The following is a 15978-nucleotide window of genomic DNA, read 5'->3' on the forward strand; positions in this document are numbered from 1 at the left end:
TCTCCCAAACCAGAAATCTGGTCTCCAAATCCCTACCAGCACCTTGCTGTGGGCCCTCGGAAGAGTCACTTGGTCATAAATGCCCTTGTCTCAAAGACAAAGGAGAGGTCTTAGGGGACTAAGATGAAATAATGCCCATGGTCCCTTCCAACTCTGAAATTCCTTGAATCTGTGTTTCCATTTTGTAGTTTTCAATGTGCATTTTGCAACTATTCCTTTGCAGTATGCACAGATGTTCCCTCTGCTGAGTGCTAGACACGTGACTGAAGTGCTAGGAGGGTCTGACTGACTCACCATAACTACACTCAGGAGTGCTGGTCATGTGGAGAGCTCCTACCCACAAGAACTTAGACCTAGCAACTGGTGGCACTTCCATGGGTGCACTGTGAAGCCACCTGCTAATGATTTCCCCTGCTGCAATCCACTGAGTCTCTGCCTCTGAGAATCTCCTCAATCAGCACTCAGTTAAACAACCTCACCCATCAAATGTAGATGGGGTTACTATACTTTGTATCATTGCTGCGAGGTTCTTTGGGGTTGTAGAAAGTTCTTAGCACAGCTGCTAGCATTTACTGAGTTCTCAATAGATGTTACTGTGTCTAATAGTCTTTCTTATTTGTGGAGGAATGCATCTGAGGCCGAGATAGGGCTGTCTGAGCGAGTACCTGCAAAGCAGCAGAAATGACTGAGGAGAATGGATCCTGATACACCAACTCACAGCAACACTGGGTTTCTGTAATGAGAGCCAGCCCGAAGCACATTTTACACCATTGTCACACAGAGGGAAAGGAAGGAAACAAGGCCACAGAAAAAGAAAAAGGCCAGTCACAGAATGTCCAGAGCTGGAAGGGGCTCAAGGCCATACAGGTTATATTGGTAGAGCTGGGGTTAGACCACAAGTAGTCTCTGGCTCTCAAGTTGAGTGCTCAGTAGGAATCATGGATGGAGATGAAGAGATTGTAAGCCCAATACCCCAGCCTTCTCTTGCTTAAGGAGTGAGCACAGACTGGGCTGTAGCCCCAATGGGTGGATCCCCTTTCCCACATCACCTGACGTGAGCTGTCCAACTGCAAGTCCACTTCATGTTGAGATGAGGTCTCACTGTCTGCCTGCACAGTCCCTTCCCTTCTGATCTCTAACAATTAAAGCAGTCTTTGCACTGAGCTGAAGCCTGTGCAGTCCCTCCCTCCAACCCCCACCACACATGCTCCTCCACACAGACACAACTGTGGCCCATGGATGGCAGGCCTGACCCTTGCAATGCCACAAAGAAGAAAAGTGAGAGATGAAGATGAAGAGATGAAAGGATGGAGAGAGGGAAAGGGAGAGAAAGCAGAGAAGAGAAGGGAGGAGAGAGAGGAGAGGAAAGAGAGGGAGATGTGGAGACACAAGCAGAGAGAGAGAGGCGGACAGTGAGATGGAGGAGATGGGGCTGTAATTTGGGGAAGCAACATGTTCAGATGCCTTAAGATGCCAACTAAAAGCAGATTTCATCTCACTCAAAGAGGAGCACAATGACCTCCCACCTCATCCTCCCCTCCTCAGCCCTACAACATGAGAAAACCAGTGAGTCACTGTCCCCTGAGTCACCAATTCCCACTCCTGGGCTTAGCTGGTGGCACATAGATTAGTGGAAGTCTCTGAACCTGCAGAAAAGGGGTCAAGACTCACCCCCACCCCTATCAAGTTTTTCCTGGGAATACAGATAGAAAGTCCAGAATATTAATTTCTAAAAATTTCTAGTGTTTTCTAGAAAAGGGAATTGGAAACCAGCAGTGAAAGAGGTAAATAAGACAGGCTCTGCAAGGCCAGTTCTAGTTTCTGTGTGTTGCGTCACCTTCTTCTGGCCCCTTTCCTTTCGTTGTTTTTCCTTCAACCCTTTTTTCTCTGAAAGGTCCCCAGTTGGGCCCATTGAGTTTCACGCTCACCTTCTTTTTCTGTTTTTCTTATTTTAGCTTCAAAGAAGCCTCTTCCTCCTACTCCTGAAGATAACAGGGTGAGTGAAGAGTCCAAGTTCCAGGCACAGGTGGGCCCATAGTGCGGCAGGCCTGAGCGGCATCTGCCGGGGCTTCTCAAGCCCTGGTCATCAGCAGAACTCAACATGTTTCTTGTGCTATTTCATGGGTCTCTCCGCTTAAAGGGCCACTCAGCGGCGGAAGCTCCACCTCCCTGATTTCACTCTACAATCACTGATATTAAACTGTGTATTTACTCTGGAGATGTAAATTTGGTAACACTTTATGTGTCACAAAGCATTTCCACACTTCTGTTGTTTGCGTTAAAACTAAGTATCTCTACTATCCACCTCAGAGGGTTATAGTTTTATTGGGAAATCAAGGCCCAAGAGATGTCTTGAGGCTTTCCAAAGGACATGTAGCAGGATACATTTCCTGGCGTGGTGGTCCATAGTTTTAGTGATGGGTCTCAATGTTTGGTCCATAAACCAGCAGTATCAGCATTGCTTGGGAGCCTGACAGAAATGCAATTTCTCAGGCAACACCCCAGACCTACTGCATCCAAATAGGCCCTGTAGTGTGTGCCTTTGAATAAGCCTCAGGTGATTCTAAGGTACATTCAAGTTTGAGAACCACTGGTCTGTAGTGTACTGATTTACACAAGTTAGATGGTATAAGCACCAGCTCTGGGGAAGATTGTTAGGAAGAGAGAGAAAACAACAATAATAGCAACAACAAAAACAGGAACGGATTGGCCCTTGTTTCCTGGGCATATTAATCCCAATACCCACATTTAATTACTTTTCCTCTATTCCAGAACCTACCAGTTCTTCATGCTTCTTCTTTAAGACTGAGCTCTGCTCCCCTCCCCTCCCGAGCCAACGTGATGACATTTCAAAACTGGCCGCCTCCCTATGAAGGAAGCTCTAATCCTGAAAACCTCAGGCTGGTTTTTAGATCTGTCATCAGCCTACTCCCTCACAACAGGGAAGAGATGTACTTATACTGTAGCAGAAAATGAGCTCTTTCCTTTACTTCCACTGGTCCTCTGAAGACTGTTTTAACATTGTCCTTGCAGATGTGGTTTGGAACCCCTCTGCCCTCACTTGTAGATGGTTCCCCTGGCAATCCCACCTAAACCCACACCTCCCGGCCTAAGTCAGTCTGCCCCTGCCTTATTCTAAGTGTCAATGAAAGTGAAGTCTATTACCCGCTGGACTCTGCCATTTGGCTTTTCAGACCTGGAGGAGTAGCATCCATACTCTTTGAACATTGTGACCACAGGGGTTTCTGGATCATTGCTCTAATTTCAATCACACATCTAAAGCCGTTTCAACACTGTATTACTCTGATCTGCTTGAAGTCATTTCTCTCTTTTCCTACTATCTTTCTTACTTGAGGGGTAATGACATCTCCAGTTGGCATATAGAGAAACAATGTTTTTAAGCTGTTTTAGACCTCATTCTGTGAGTGAATGACTATACAGAAGTCTTCCAGAGAGGGGGGATGGCTATTTTGGTCAAAATGGAGAATCTCCATGGTCAAACAGTTCCAGATCTCTCCAGGGTGCAAACAAGGTCATGTTTCCCACCCAAGTCCAAATTCCAAGTCCTCTTGACCCCCTCATTTATAGGAAGGAGCTCAGCTCATCCTTAAGATGCCCCCAGTCAATCCAGAAGAACTTTCTAAGAGGCCAATCAGGATTGTGTCTGCCTATGCCTTTTCTTCCTGATTCCCTACCAAAGCACACTCTTCTATCTACTACCATCTGAGCTCTCTGGGAGGGCCCCTCAGCCCAGGGGAGCTCCCCCGATCTGGGACCAGGAGAGCTCTTGGGAGTCAGGGTTATTTTGAGCGATATAGAAAAGAAGCCAGGAAATGGGACCCTCATTTACTCCAAGTCTCACTGTACCCATTCAGCTCCAAAGCAGCCTTTTTGAGCTCAAATTCCCTCATTTTCTACAAACATCTTCCCTTGATCTTCTTACTCTACTCTAGTGGTTCCTAACCACATAAGACCCAGTGTTCCCTTTTTATGACAAATATTTTATAAAGGGATCTTTGTTATCCTGAAAAGACAGTCATAAATAATACAACTTATTAAATATCATTTTAAAAGAATCAATAAATGCTCTAAGTGTAGTATTAAAACCAAAAACATTATAGCATGTTTCTATATATCAATATTGTGGCATGGCTATACTTGAAGACACAGAAATAACCAATTGCTTGTGCCAGCAGGTAGAATCCCACTGAAATTGACAGCTCAAACCCAACTGACAAAGGAATGTTTTACTAGTGACTCAAATACAATGTTAACACCTATGCTGTGATTTTCCAAAATGGTGAACGATTCTTGGTAAAATTCTCAATTAAACAAAGTCTAAACTCTCCTTAGTGCATTGGGTAGTGACATTCCTGGGAAATTCAGTACTTTGTGTTAGATTGAGGTAAAAGCTAGCCTTTGGCTTAGGGTCTCCTTACATATCATAATTATAAGCAGGTTTCTCACCAGACAAATATTTAACAGGACATTCAAAAGTTGTACAGGCCATACTGCCCTGCAGAGCATTTTGTAATCTTAGCTGTAGCCACTAAATACCTGTAGCACATCTCAAATTTTGTAACATTCCTAATCGCCCCCAGATGTCCTTTGCTCCCCTTATAGAAGGATATCTACATTATTTGAGAAATCTACTCTGACCTTTCTCTTCATAAGAAGTAATCAGTGAGATGGACCTATCGGGAGACAAATGCCATACCATATCCCTCCTGTATTTCCTCAGGTGCTCTTGAACACAGTTCCTCTACCATTAGTTTCTGAGAAAAAGCCTCATGTCCCTCAGCTCTTATCTATCTGTAGTACCCAGTACACCACCATCACACAAGCTCCACAAATACCTGGATTTCAGATTTCCATCTGGGCTACACTGGGATGACACACTACATCAGTAAGACAAGACTTTTTTAAATTTTAGTTCCAGTATTTTATGCCACTAAATGCTTCAATGTACTCAGAGAACTTGTGACTTCCTGATACGAAGTTACATTCTAACCAGTAACTCAGTCATTCCCATGTCTGTCAACCTATACCCATCCTGAACTCTGGTGATTGTTTGCTTTACAGTCTTCTCCATGTCCTTAATATTTCATCCTAAGAAAGGAACTACAGGTCATAGACGTATGCCAGAGAGGCTCAAGTAGAAGGAATCTATGTGTTAATAGTGTAGGGAGCATTAAGACTAATTCTACCTAAACTGGCTGGGTTCATTTCCCCAGCTGGGACTGTATCCCCATCCTAAATGAAAGAATGGATTAAATGATCTCTCAGAGGAATCCCAGCTCCAATATGATTCTGTGGATTGGGGTGAACCCATAAATCAAATCAGCAAAGCATTGGTGGAGTGGTTTAGTGTCACCTGCATTTCCTTCACAAGAGGATGATGCTGGAGAGGCTGCAGCCTATGACATGGTGCAGGCAGAGAAACCACCAGACTTGTGGAAAGCATGAGACTGCTTGGAATTCACTGTGGTCAGGATTTATTTCTTAGAATGAAAAAATTGGGCACTGATGTCCTTCAGATTCTATTCAGTGCCATGATTCTAACATTTAAAGAAAGCTAAGTAGAAAAAAGTTGATTGTCTCTGTAAACACCCCAGGGTATGGTAGGAGCTGGTGGGCTAAGCTGGCATAGATCCAAGAACAAGTTACAACACAGGGATTTGCTGTCTTTTCTATGCACTTTACTGCCTTCTTATGACTCTGCTTGGTTTTGGTCCCCTCCCCAGCGATCCCTGCAGGAACCTGAAGAAACCCTGGTCATTGCCCTGTATGACTACCAAACCAACGATCCCCAGGAACTCGCCCTGCAGCGCAATGAAGAGTACTACCTACTGGATAGTTCTGAGAGTCACTGGTGGAGAGTCCAAGACAGGAATGGGTAAGGCATCTTCATGTCTCCTGTCCCAGCATTTGAGGTACAGTGGAAACAAAGAACATACCAGAATCACTTGTCCTTCCCCGCTTAGTGCACCCACCTCACTGATGAGAGCGGAGGCAGAAGGAAGTGGGAGGGGTGACTAGAGTCTTTGCTCTTCTCAGAAGTGGCCTGGAGGTAGCCCTTTCTGTGCCTGCTCCCTGTCTTAAGCACTCCCAGCACTAAACTCGTTTAAAAACCCCTGGGTTTTTCCACTGACCCTGGCAGTTTGGGAGATTGGCAACTTGTTCTGCAAAGCACTGTTGCTCTTGAGTGTTGAAGTGGGGCTGAAGGTACATGCAATTTTGAAGTGCTTGATTTTCAGTGGAAAGAAACTGTAGAGATGGTGCAGATGTGTGGTTATATCAGGAAGCATCAGAAAGAAGATCCTGAAGATTTAGTTGTGACTGCAGCCACTGAACTATTCATCCAAATGGTGTGTTGCAGAAAATAAAGTTGGATGAATAGTAATTGCTCACCATAGGATTTTTGAATGAAAAATGTCATGCATGAGCCCTTCACTAATCTGAACTATCAAATTACTATTATTAGCTTTCAGAATGCTCTGGGATGTATTGTCCTAGTTATTAGTGCTTAGTTTAATTGTATGAGATTCATACTGCTTTAGATAGCTTTATTTTTTCCCTTTTAATGTATCAGAGGTATTTAGCCAACCCCTGGAACAACTCCAGAATATGATTTGAATGATAGCATAGGTCCAGTCCAAAAATGTATCCTAATTTAGCAAATTCCCCTGGTAGGAACTTGGGTTATTTTCAACATTTTGCAAATACCAACACTGTGTTAACATTTAAAAAAATTTTTTTCTTTTTTTTTTTTTTTTTTTGGCACCAGGAGGAATTGAACCCAGGGGCACTTAACCATGGAGTCACGTCCCCAGTCCTTTTTATTTTTTATTTTGAGACAGGAATTCACTAAGTTACCTAGGGCCTTGCTAAGTTGCTGAGGCTGACTTGGAACTTGAGATCTTCCTGTCTCAGCCTCCTGTGATTATATCCAGCTTGTGTTAACATTCTTATATGTTCATATTAGGTATTTAAATGTTTTAAGTATGAGGCTTTATTAATCTTAAAATATGAACTAGAATATTCCAGCATTGCAACATCTGGGTAGTCTATGCCAATATTTTATTAAAAAACAAAAACAAAAAGACAATGGGATTTTTTTACTTAAAAGGAAAAAAAGGGGATGTAGTTCGGTGGCAGAGTGGTTACCTAACATGAAAAATCAGCTATCCTGTATTTCCCTCCCCCGTATCAATTCCAAACGTAATCACGGTTAATACTTTCTTTTGTGTGTTGGACAAGTTACAGATACAAGCCCATTCTTTGTTCATTTGCCTTAAGATGATTCTTTCTGTCCTTTGACTTTCTTTTATCCTTCCATACTGTAACTCAGACATCTTTTAATATCGCCATATGCAAATCTACCTCTTTTAACAGTCATGTTGTGGTAGAATATATAAATAAATTATGAATTATCTTATATTGGATGATTGGATGTTCAGTTTCTAGATTATTTCTTTTATTTGTTATTTCAAATAAAGCTGCAATGAAGATTTTGCTTTTTTCATGCATGTTATCATCTTGGCAATCTTTTGAATATATATCTCCGTATGTGTGTTTGTGTCTTTAATACACACATATATCACATTTCTAACATTTCTGAGTCAGAGTGTGTGATATCTCAATTCTGATAGATAATTTCCTGAGAAAGCTTGCCAAATTTATACTCTTCCAACAGGATTATGGAAGTTCCAACACTTTAAACTTTCAAAAAATAAAAATGAAAAATGAGGAAGGAAGAAAGCCAATCTGATGGGTAAAAATAGAGGGACATGAATGCATTTGAGATTAAGGCGTGACTTTACACCCACTAAAATTTACATTCTCCAGGTGACCTCCCCACCGTAGGGGAAACAGGAGGCAGAAGGTAGGCAAGATGTGATCACATCCACCACTGTGGTTTGAAAGGCAGGTAGTTTAAGAACAGATCCCAAAGTCCCTCATCTGGAACTGACCTTTCTAGCTGATTCATGGCTGGCCCCTTCACCTTCTCTTTGCCAGTTTTGGAGAGGCCCATATCAGAAACAGATAAACTTCTTAGAACTACAAACAAATGAACTTACTCAGAAGTTCATCAGTTCAGTCAACGGACATTATTTAGCACATTTAATGTGCCAGGAAATTTTTTCTTCTAGGTCTTCTTTCCCCAAATGACCATTTACCCTCCTGTTCAATGGCCTGTGGGAGGGCTCAGCTCTGCACTTCAAGGACATCAAAAAGGAATTCCTATATAGTGTGGCACCATGGAAAGTGCAGGAGAAGGAAGAGAGAGGACTTGGACTTCAGTATCAGCCACTCTTGTCATGTGTGACTATAATCAAGTCACCCTCTGTGAATCCATTTCCTTATCTGTAAAATGCAGATGATAATATCAGTTTTTCTGTCTCAGAGTGCTGAGAAAATCAATGAGATTATGGAAACAAAAGAGCTTTGTAAATTCTATATATCCGTATAAAAGTGATAAGAATGAATATCATTGGGGTATATAATCCATTTTTGCTTGGCTTATTAAAACACATTTATTCTATACAATAGCAAATGTATTATTTATTCTGTTAATATAATTGTACATTTGTGGTGTGGCAAAAAACAGGAAATTCTGGAAACAGTATGTAGATTCCTCAAAAAACTAGGAATGGAATCACCATTTGAACCAGTTATCCCACTCCTCTGCATATATCCAAAAGATGTGAAATCAGCATACTTCAGTGATGCAGTCACATCAATGTTTATAGCAGCACAACCTATGTGCCCTCAACAGATGACTGGATAAAGAAATTGTGAAATATTCTTCAGCCATAAAGAAGAATGACTTTATGACATTTGCCAGTAAATGAATGGATGTGGAGACTATCATGCAAAGTGAAATAAGCCAATCCAGAAAAACCAAAGGTGGAATGTTTTTGCTGACGTGGAAACTAAACCACAATGGCAGGGGTAAGGGGAGGAGAGACGTTCAGTAGACTAGACAAAGGGGAATGAAGGGAGGAGAAGTGGGATAGGAATAGTAAAGAGAGTGGAATGAATATGCCATAAATACCTAAGTGAATCCCACCATCATATACATCCACAACAATAGGGTCCTAATTAGAAGACAAAATGTTCCATGCTTGTATAATTTCATCAGAATGGATTCTATTGTCATGCATAACTAAAAAGAACCAATAAAATCGAATGAAAGAGAGAGAGAGAGAGAGAGAGAGAGAGAGAGAGAGAGAGAGAGAGAGAGAGAGATACAGAAGCAATGACAAATTTCAGAACAAGATGTCTTCTATCATTTGGCAGTAGCTGCCAAGGGCACTGTGTTAAGGATGATTCTGAGGCCAGATGTCCAATTCTCCAAAGGAATTATACCATGAATTAATTAGCCATATCTCCTGTGGGAGTAAGATATAAGATAATCATCCTGTATTTGGCATTTCTGTTCCTGTTTTCATCACTCTTCAAAACAACTCTGTAATATAGATTACACATTCCCCATGAAACATAATCACTAGATTGAAAATTGGCCTTACATATATAAATTAAAATACTTTATGGAGAAAGAAGAAAGAAAACATCTGACATCTTTTTTATTCATTGGCAGAGTGTGGAAGGACTTTATGTATAACCTAGTTCAGGCACCTCATTTTACAAGTCAGAAACTCAGAGAATGGTAGGGTCTTTGTTCTCACCTTCTGGTATTAAATAAAATCAAAGATATGAAAGTACTTTGAAAAGTACAGAGCAATGCACAAATGTAAAAAAATTATATTATTAATTTTATTATGTTTTTATATATTTGCAGCTTAATAGCTGCTCATATTCCTGCTTATAAGTGACTCCCTACCTCCAAATCCAGCCTGACCTTATTCTATTTTCTCATGTTTATGTATCTGAAGAAGCTCACTTAGGTAGACCTTGAATTTAAAAGCTTGTGATACAACTGTTAAGTATCTTTTAAAACCTGTGGTTGGAAAGTCATTTTTGAATTTTTTAATTATGTTGGTTTCCTAACAATAAAATGATAGTACTAAAGTGGAAAAATGCTGATATTACACACACAAAAATGCTTCATTATAGAAAATAGAGATGAACATTAACCTTTCTTTCCAGTAGAGGAAATTTCACAATGAGGACAGCAGCAAGCAAAGCTTTTAAAGTAAAAGAGCCATTTGTTATTTACTATATTTTATATTTTCGTGGTGAAATCTATTGCTTTTAACAACTAACAAGCAATCGTTTCTTTTAACATTTCCCTTATTTGGAAACTTTAAAATATCACAAACACAAAATTATGCGAGACTTTAACCTATAAAATGAAGACATAAAAGTTCTGTTTTAGTCTAAACACTAATTTCTTTTTTAACAGGCATGAAGGATATGTACCAAGCAGTTATCTGGTGGAAAAATCTCCTAATAGCCTGGAAACCTATGAGTAAGATATTTTATTTGTTTTTGAAAAATATGGTACTAAGGAATCCTCCTTAGGTGAAAAGTAAATTATTCATTGATGGTTTCTTTTCTTGGCCTACTATCTTCTTTCCATTCTCTGGCCTACTGGACAATAAAGGTCCACCCCAATAGGAAAGGATGTTAGTCTGTATGCTGCCCTCTCCTTTTATCAAAGGGGTGATTCTCAGGTGCCTGAGAAGATTGTGGTAAAAATAAAAGTTTTTATTGAGAATCCCAAGAATATTGTTCTTACTTGAAAAGAAAAAAGTACATACTTCAACACTAGATCAGGTATGAACTAATATAAAATATGGTTTAATACAATGCTTCCGATAGGAAGTATAACAAATAGGCATTAAATATCTGTCCAGATTGTGCAAAGTACTTATTGAATAAACTCTCATTTAGAAGAGAGTTCACATGAATGTAATTTTAATGGAACTGCTGAATGTTTAACAAAATTTGATTGTACTATGAAAAGTATTCACCATGTACCTATATGCCCTAGCTCAGGAGCTGAGGGTTCAGAAGCCACAGAAGATGTACACAGAAGTGATGTGTACATCTACCACTCAGATCTTGGTTCCTAAATAACATTCCCCAGTGAAAAGAACCAGAACTTCTTGGAGAATGGCTGCATGATTTCAGGGTTGAGGCAGGAAAGAACAGGATGAACTTGGAATACTTTTCTGAGCCAGAAAGTAGAAAAGCACACAAATTATTTTTTCTTTTTAGTAATGTGGACATGTCAAATGAACACCTTTACAAGACTCCCTTTGGCCTAAATTGGGACAGTTTGAGTATCAAAATAAATGACAGGAATGGACTATAATCCATTGAATCAAATAAGAATCTATACTATATAATTAGATTGATAGATAAGTAAATAAATATGAGAAGGTTCTTTTTCACAGTACAAGGCCAACTAAAGAATGCAGAAGGAATGATAAAGTTTAAAAATCATTACTGATAACTAAAAGTATCAACTTATGCAGGCAAAAATTAATGAATGTCAGAACTAAATTGATGAGGTACAGTATATTTTACATAGTCTCAAAGTATCTCCTTGTAAATAGTTTTTAACTACAAAGTGAAGAAAACTGGTAGGCTTCATTTTATTTAAGGAATCAAAATTCTTATTAATAAAAAGACATCATATATCTCCCTGTGTGATATACTGAGAATAATATCAGGTGTAACATCACTTCTGTGATATTCCTGACCCTGAAAATGCACAACTTGAATTCAATCATGAGACTACATTAGATCAATCCAAATTAAGGAATATTTTATAAAATAAATCACCTGTGCTCTTTGGTAATTGTTGAATAAAGAGACATGGTAATTAAATGCCCTCATAATCCTGCATTGGATGGTCAACTGTAACATCTTTTTGTTAGAAAGCATGGTAGTGAGACAAATGAAGTTTTGATAGGGTCTTCAATTAGACAGTACTATGAAGATATTAAGTTGCATTATTTTGATAATTTATACTTTGGCCATGTAAGTGAATGTTCTGTTTTAGAAAATAGACACTGAAGTACTTTGGAGTAAATATCTACTCTCAAATGGTTCGGAAAAAAAAAAAAAATGGCTATCTATATGTTTTTCCAAATAGAATGGAAAGGCAAATGTATGAAATTTCAGTCACTGATTTATCTGGGTGCAGTGTATATGGGAGTTCTTTTATACTATCTTTTGACTTTTCTGTAAGTTTGTAGTTACTTAAATTTTTTAAAAAGTAAGTACTCACTAAGTATAAGATGCCAAGCTGAAGAACATGAGCTAAAGAAGACTCCTGTTAACTCATTGTGATCCTTGTTAGCTCAAATGTGGCCAAGCTATTTGTTACTGAAATTCTAATAGATTCTGTAGTGAAGAGCTATCATTTTCTTAAGAGTCAATTTGAGACTCAGTTTGATCAGTATATGCAAGTAGCTCTTCCCTTAGCTAACAGAAGATTCATCCGTTCCAAGAATACTCGAATTGAAATGAAACATATATGAGATATGTTTAAATAGAATAGAATTATTTTCTTATAGTCAATGCCTTTGAAGAAAAACAATAGGCATTTATTTCAAATGATCACTAAGTTGAATGATTTCATTTGTGCATTTAATCAGAATCTCTTGTGTGTGATTGAGGAAAGAAACTAAAAATTTTAACAGAATATAAATTCATAAGTAATGGTGGAAATTGGGCAAATAAAAAAGCATACTCCTCCACCTAAAGAATTTTCAATAGTTTTCAAAATAAAATGCTACCCCATACAAACAAAACAATCCACTGGCCCTACTTATACTGTGAACTATCAGCTTGCATTTTCCAGGTTATAGAATCTCATATAGAAAATAAAAAGACTTATAAGTAAACATTCATATATTTAATATTCAGCTAGGTATATAAAAGATATTCAGTGTGATGACCTTTTATCCTTGAACTTAATGTTGTCAGGTAAGCTCTGCATAAGAACTCAAACACGTACAATCTGGAACCATAATTATGAATTGGCATATTGACTGTACCTTGGTCTGGAGACGTGACCTTGAACAAATTACTGTTGTACCCATTATTCTTAGGGGTTATGTTCCATGACCCCCAGTGGATGCCTGAAACTGAACTCTAAATGTATTTTTTTCCTACCCAACCATGACTTTATAAATTAGATACAATAAGAGTTTACCTATAGTAACTGATAATGGAAAAAATGATTATGACAACATACTAAAATCAAAGTTCTATAATAACTATTCTTTTTTTTAAGTTGTTGATGGACCTTTATTGTTTATTTGTTTATTTATTTCTTATTTATATGTGGTGCTGAGAATTGAACCCAGTGCCTCACACATGCTAGGTAAGCACTCTTTCACTGAGCTACAACCCCAGACCTAATAACTACTCTTGCACTTTGGGGCCATCATTAAGTTAAATAAGGGTTACTTGAAGATAAACACTTGAGATACTGTAGCAGTCTATCTGATTACCAAGATACCTACTAAATGACTTTAGGTGGGTAGTGTATACAGTGTGGATACTCTGGGCAAAGGGAAAATTTACCTCCTGGGTAAGACTTAGTGGAAAAGTACGAGATTTCATCATGCTACTCAGAAAAGCACAAAATTTAAAACTGGAGTTATTTCTGGAATTTTCCATTTAATATTTTTGGACTGTGGTTGACCATGGGTAACTGAAATCACAGAAGGGGAAAGTGCAAATGAGGCACTACTTTACTTCACCCTGTTGGAGTTCAGATCTCTTCTCTGCAAAATGAAGGGTCGGACCAAAAATGAAGGGAGACAAATTGTGACACTCTTGCTGATGTTCCCTCCCTATGCACTAAATTCAAGTAGACATCCCTTTTTGATAATGGCCCTATTCCCCCTGTGCCCAGACTGGTTTCAGACCTTTTAACACACAGCTCTAGGCAGCCACTTCTGATTGCCTGGGGCTTGCACATGTAATAAGCATACCTGACAGTTCTCAACTAATCTCTAAAAACCCATGGAGGTATAAGGTCTGTCCCACCAGGTTTGTAAGGCTCAAATAAATCTACTAATTCCCTTATCCAAGCAAGTTTAGTAAGTGGTATTCCTTCCCCACCTAGAACTTCTCCGGATTAATTGCCAAATAAAGATCATTTTAGCTCTTACCTAATAGGTGACTGGGAAGGTCAGGACATGACTTGAATATTGTAATAACATTCAAAAAAGTTTCCCCTAAAACTATATCTATTCTTCTTCATCACTCTTTATTTGTTTTCTTATCAGATGCCAAAGTCATAAAAATAATCCAGATATTTTACAAAAGATCTGGAAGAGGAAAATATGGCAGTTGTTTTAGAAGGATATTGGCTAAATTCTCAAATTGGTAATAGCTTTTTATAGCTACCCTAACACCCTCCTACTTCTACCACCCACTGACTTATGAAATGGAAAGGAAAACAAATGTTTTCTAAAACTTTATTATGGAAAAGTTATGACATTTACCAAAGTAGAGAGAATAAGATAACAAATGCTCTGAAATCCAGCTTCAACAATGATCAATATTTTACCAATTCTGTTTTATTTGTTCCTTTCCAAGTGAACATTTACTACTTGGAAATGGATCATGACTTTGCCTCTGAGTTTGAAAACACTGGTAGAAACAAAAACTGTACATGTGATTTTTCTAGCATTATTTTTTATAAATATATAATGAAAACATTTTAAACGTTATTGACACAGCACTTTTGTTTCATTCAGGTGGTATAACAAGAGCATCAGCCGAGACAAAGCTGAAAAACTTCTTTTGGACACAGTAAGTCTCTTTCATCTGTCTGTTGACTTAAAATAAAATACATTGCACTGTTTTTCCAGCCACGAAGTGGTTGACACCAGAGCAGTGGGTTGACATGTCAGGTTAGCAATGGCTTTCATATCTGGTGACAAATGTTCTGGGGATTTGTAGGACTAGCAACCACAGGAGGGAGGGATGAGAAGAGAAAAAGCATAGTATAGAGCAACAAGAACTGGGTTTGGGTCCATGTTCTGTCACCAACTCAGTGTGTGACTCTGGGGAGATCCCTCTTCCTTCTGAGCCTCCATGTGTCAGTGAGTACAAGGTGAGCAGTGCCCTAAATCAGGGCTGCCAGTCACCCAGTACTTGTGCTGCCACACTGCTCCTGGCCCTATGGATACTGCTGATCACAGCACCTGGCTTTGGGACTCAAGGGGAAACAAGACAAGTTCTGAAGAAAGAGTCAGAGGATGGTCTACGGTAAACAAGCAAACTCTGCAGTAATTGGGAAGGATTTTGTGGAGAGAGAGGACTTTAGCTGAGTCCATATCAGATTTGGACTTTTTTGAAAAGATTTTGGTTTTTCTTTGGTTCTATGTCAATTCGGGACTTACTCATTTCCTGTGGTTGCCAATGGAAAACATGTTAGAATTACTGTGAAATCTTTTAAAAATACAGATTCCCAGGTCCCATTCCAGATCTGTAGAATCAGAATCCCCAAAGTTAGGTCCTGGGAATCTGTATATATTTTCCAAGCCAAACTCACAATGCTTATGTAGCTGCTCAGCACCTGGACCCACCCCCTAGGCTGTGTAATTGAAGAACATAGTGAATCCTGACTAATCAGAGCTAATTGAGAGGAGTACACAATTAATTAAAAGTCTAGATTATGTTATGTTTAAATAAAGTAATATTTATTATTTTCAACTACACATTTGATAATGAAGTCTACGAGTGCAGTTTGAACAGCTCACATCAATGACTTGCTAAAAATGATTTCTATTTTATAGCAGTACTTTTGAGGCATTTAATCCATTTTTCTTGCTCAGGTAATTGAAAAAGTTCCTCCTTACTGGTATTTTGAACTCCTTTGCCAAATTCTCCAATCCTCCTTTGATAAGTCTCAGAGTAAATTGTAGTGATTCCCTGTCAGATTTAGTCCAGTTTATAGGCAACTAGAATTGAAGAAAATTTCTTGCTATATTTTGCATTTCTCCTCTGCTGTTTGAAACAATAGCTATTGTTTTATAG

At 38.8% G+C, this 15978-nt stretch overlaps 1 protein-coding gene across 3 annotated transcripts in view; it reads left to right on the plus strand.

The window, feature by feature from the left end:
- Positions 1 to 15978, plus strand: part of Itk (IL2 inducible T cell kinase) — a 63353-nt gene that overhangs the window by 24051 nt on the left and 23324 nt on the right. For 2 of the 3 annotated variants that reach the window (XM_047556197.1, XM_047556198.1), the window contains exons 5-8: positions 1956 to 1996; positions 5745 to 5896; positions 10370 to 10435; positions 14694 to 14748. In XM_047556197.1, coding sequence (XP_047412153.1) covers positions 1956 to 1996; positions 5745 to 5896; positions 10370 to 10435; positions 14694 to 14748 — 314 coding nt within the window. Of the gene's footprint in view, positions 1 to 1955; positions 2021 to 5744; positions 5897 to 10369; positions 10436 to 14693; positions 14749 to 15978 lie in introns of all 3 variants that reach the window. The other variant, XM_047556199.1, reaches the window with a different exon arrangement.

The sequence above is a fragment of the Sciurus carolinensis genome, chromosome 6 (assembly GCF_902686445.1).
Source record: "Sciurus carolinensis chromosome 6, mSciCar1.2, whole genome shotgun sequence".
NCBI classification, from domain to species: Eukaryota; Metazoa; Chordata; class Mammalia; order Rodentia; family Sciuridae; genus Sciurus; species Sciurus carolinensis.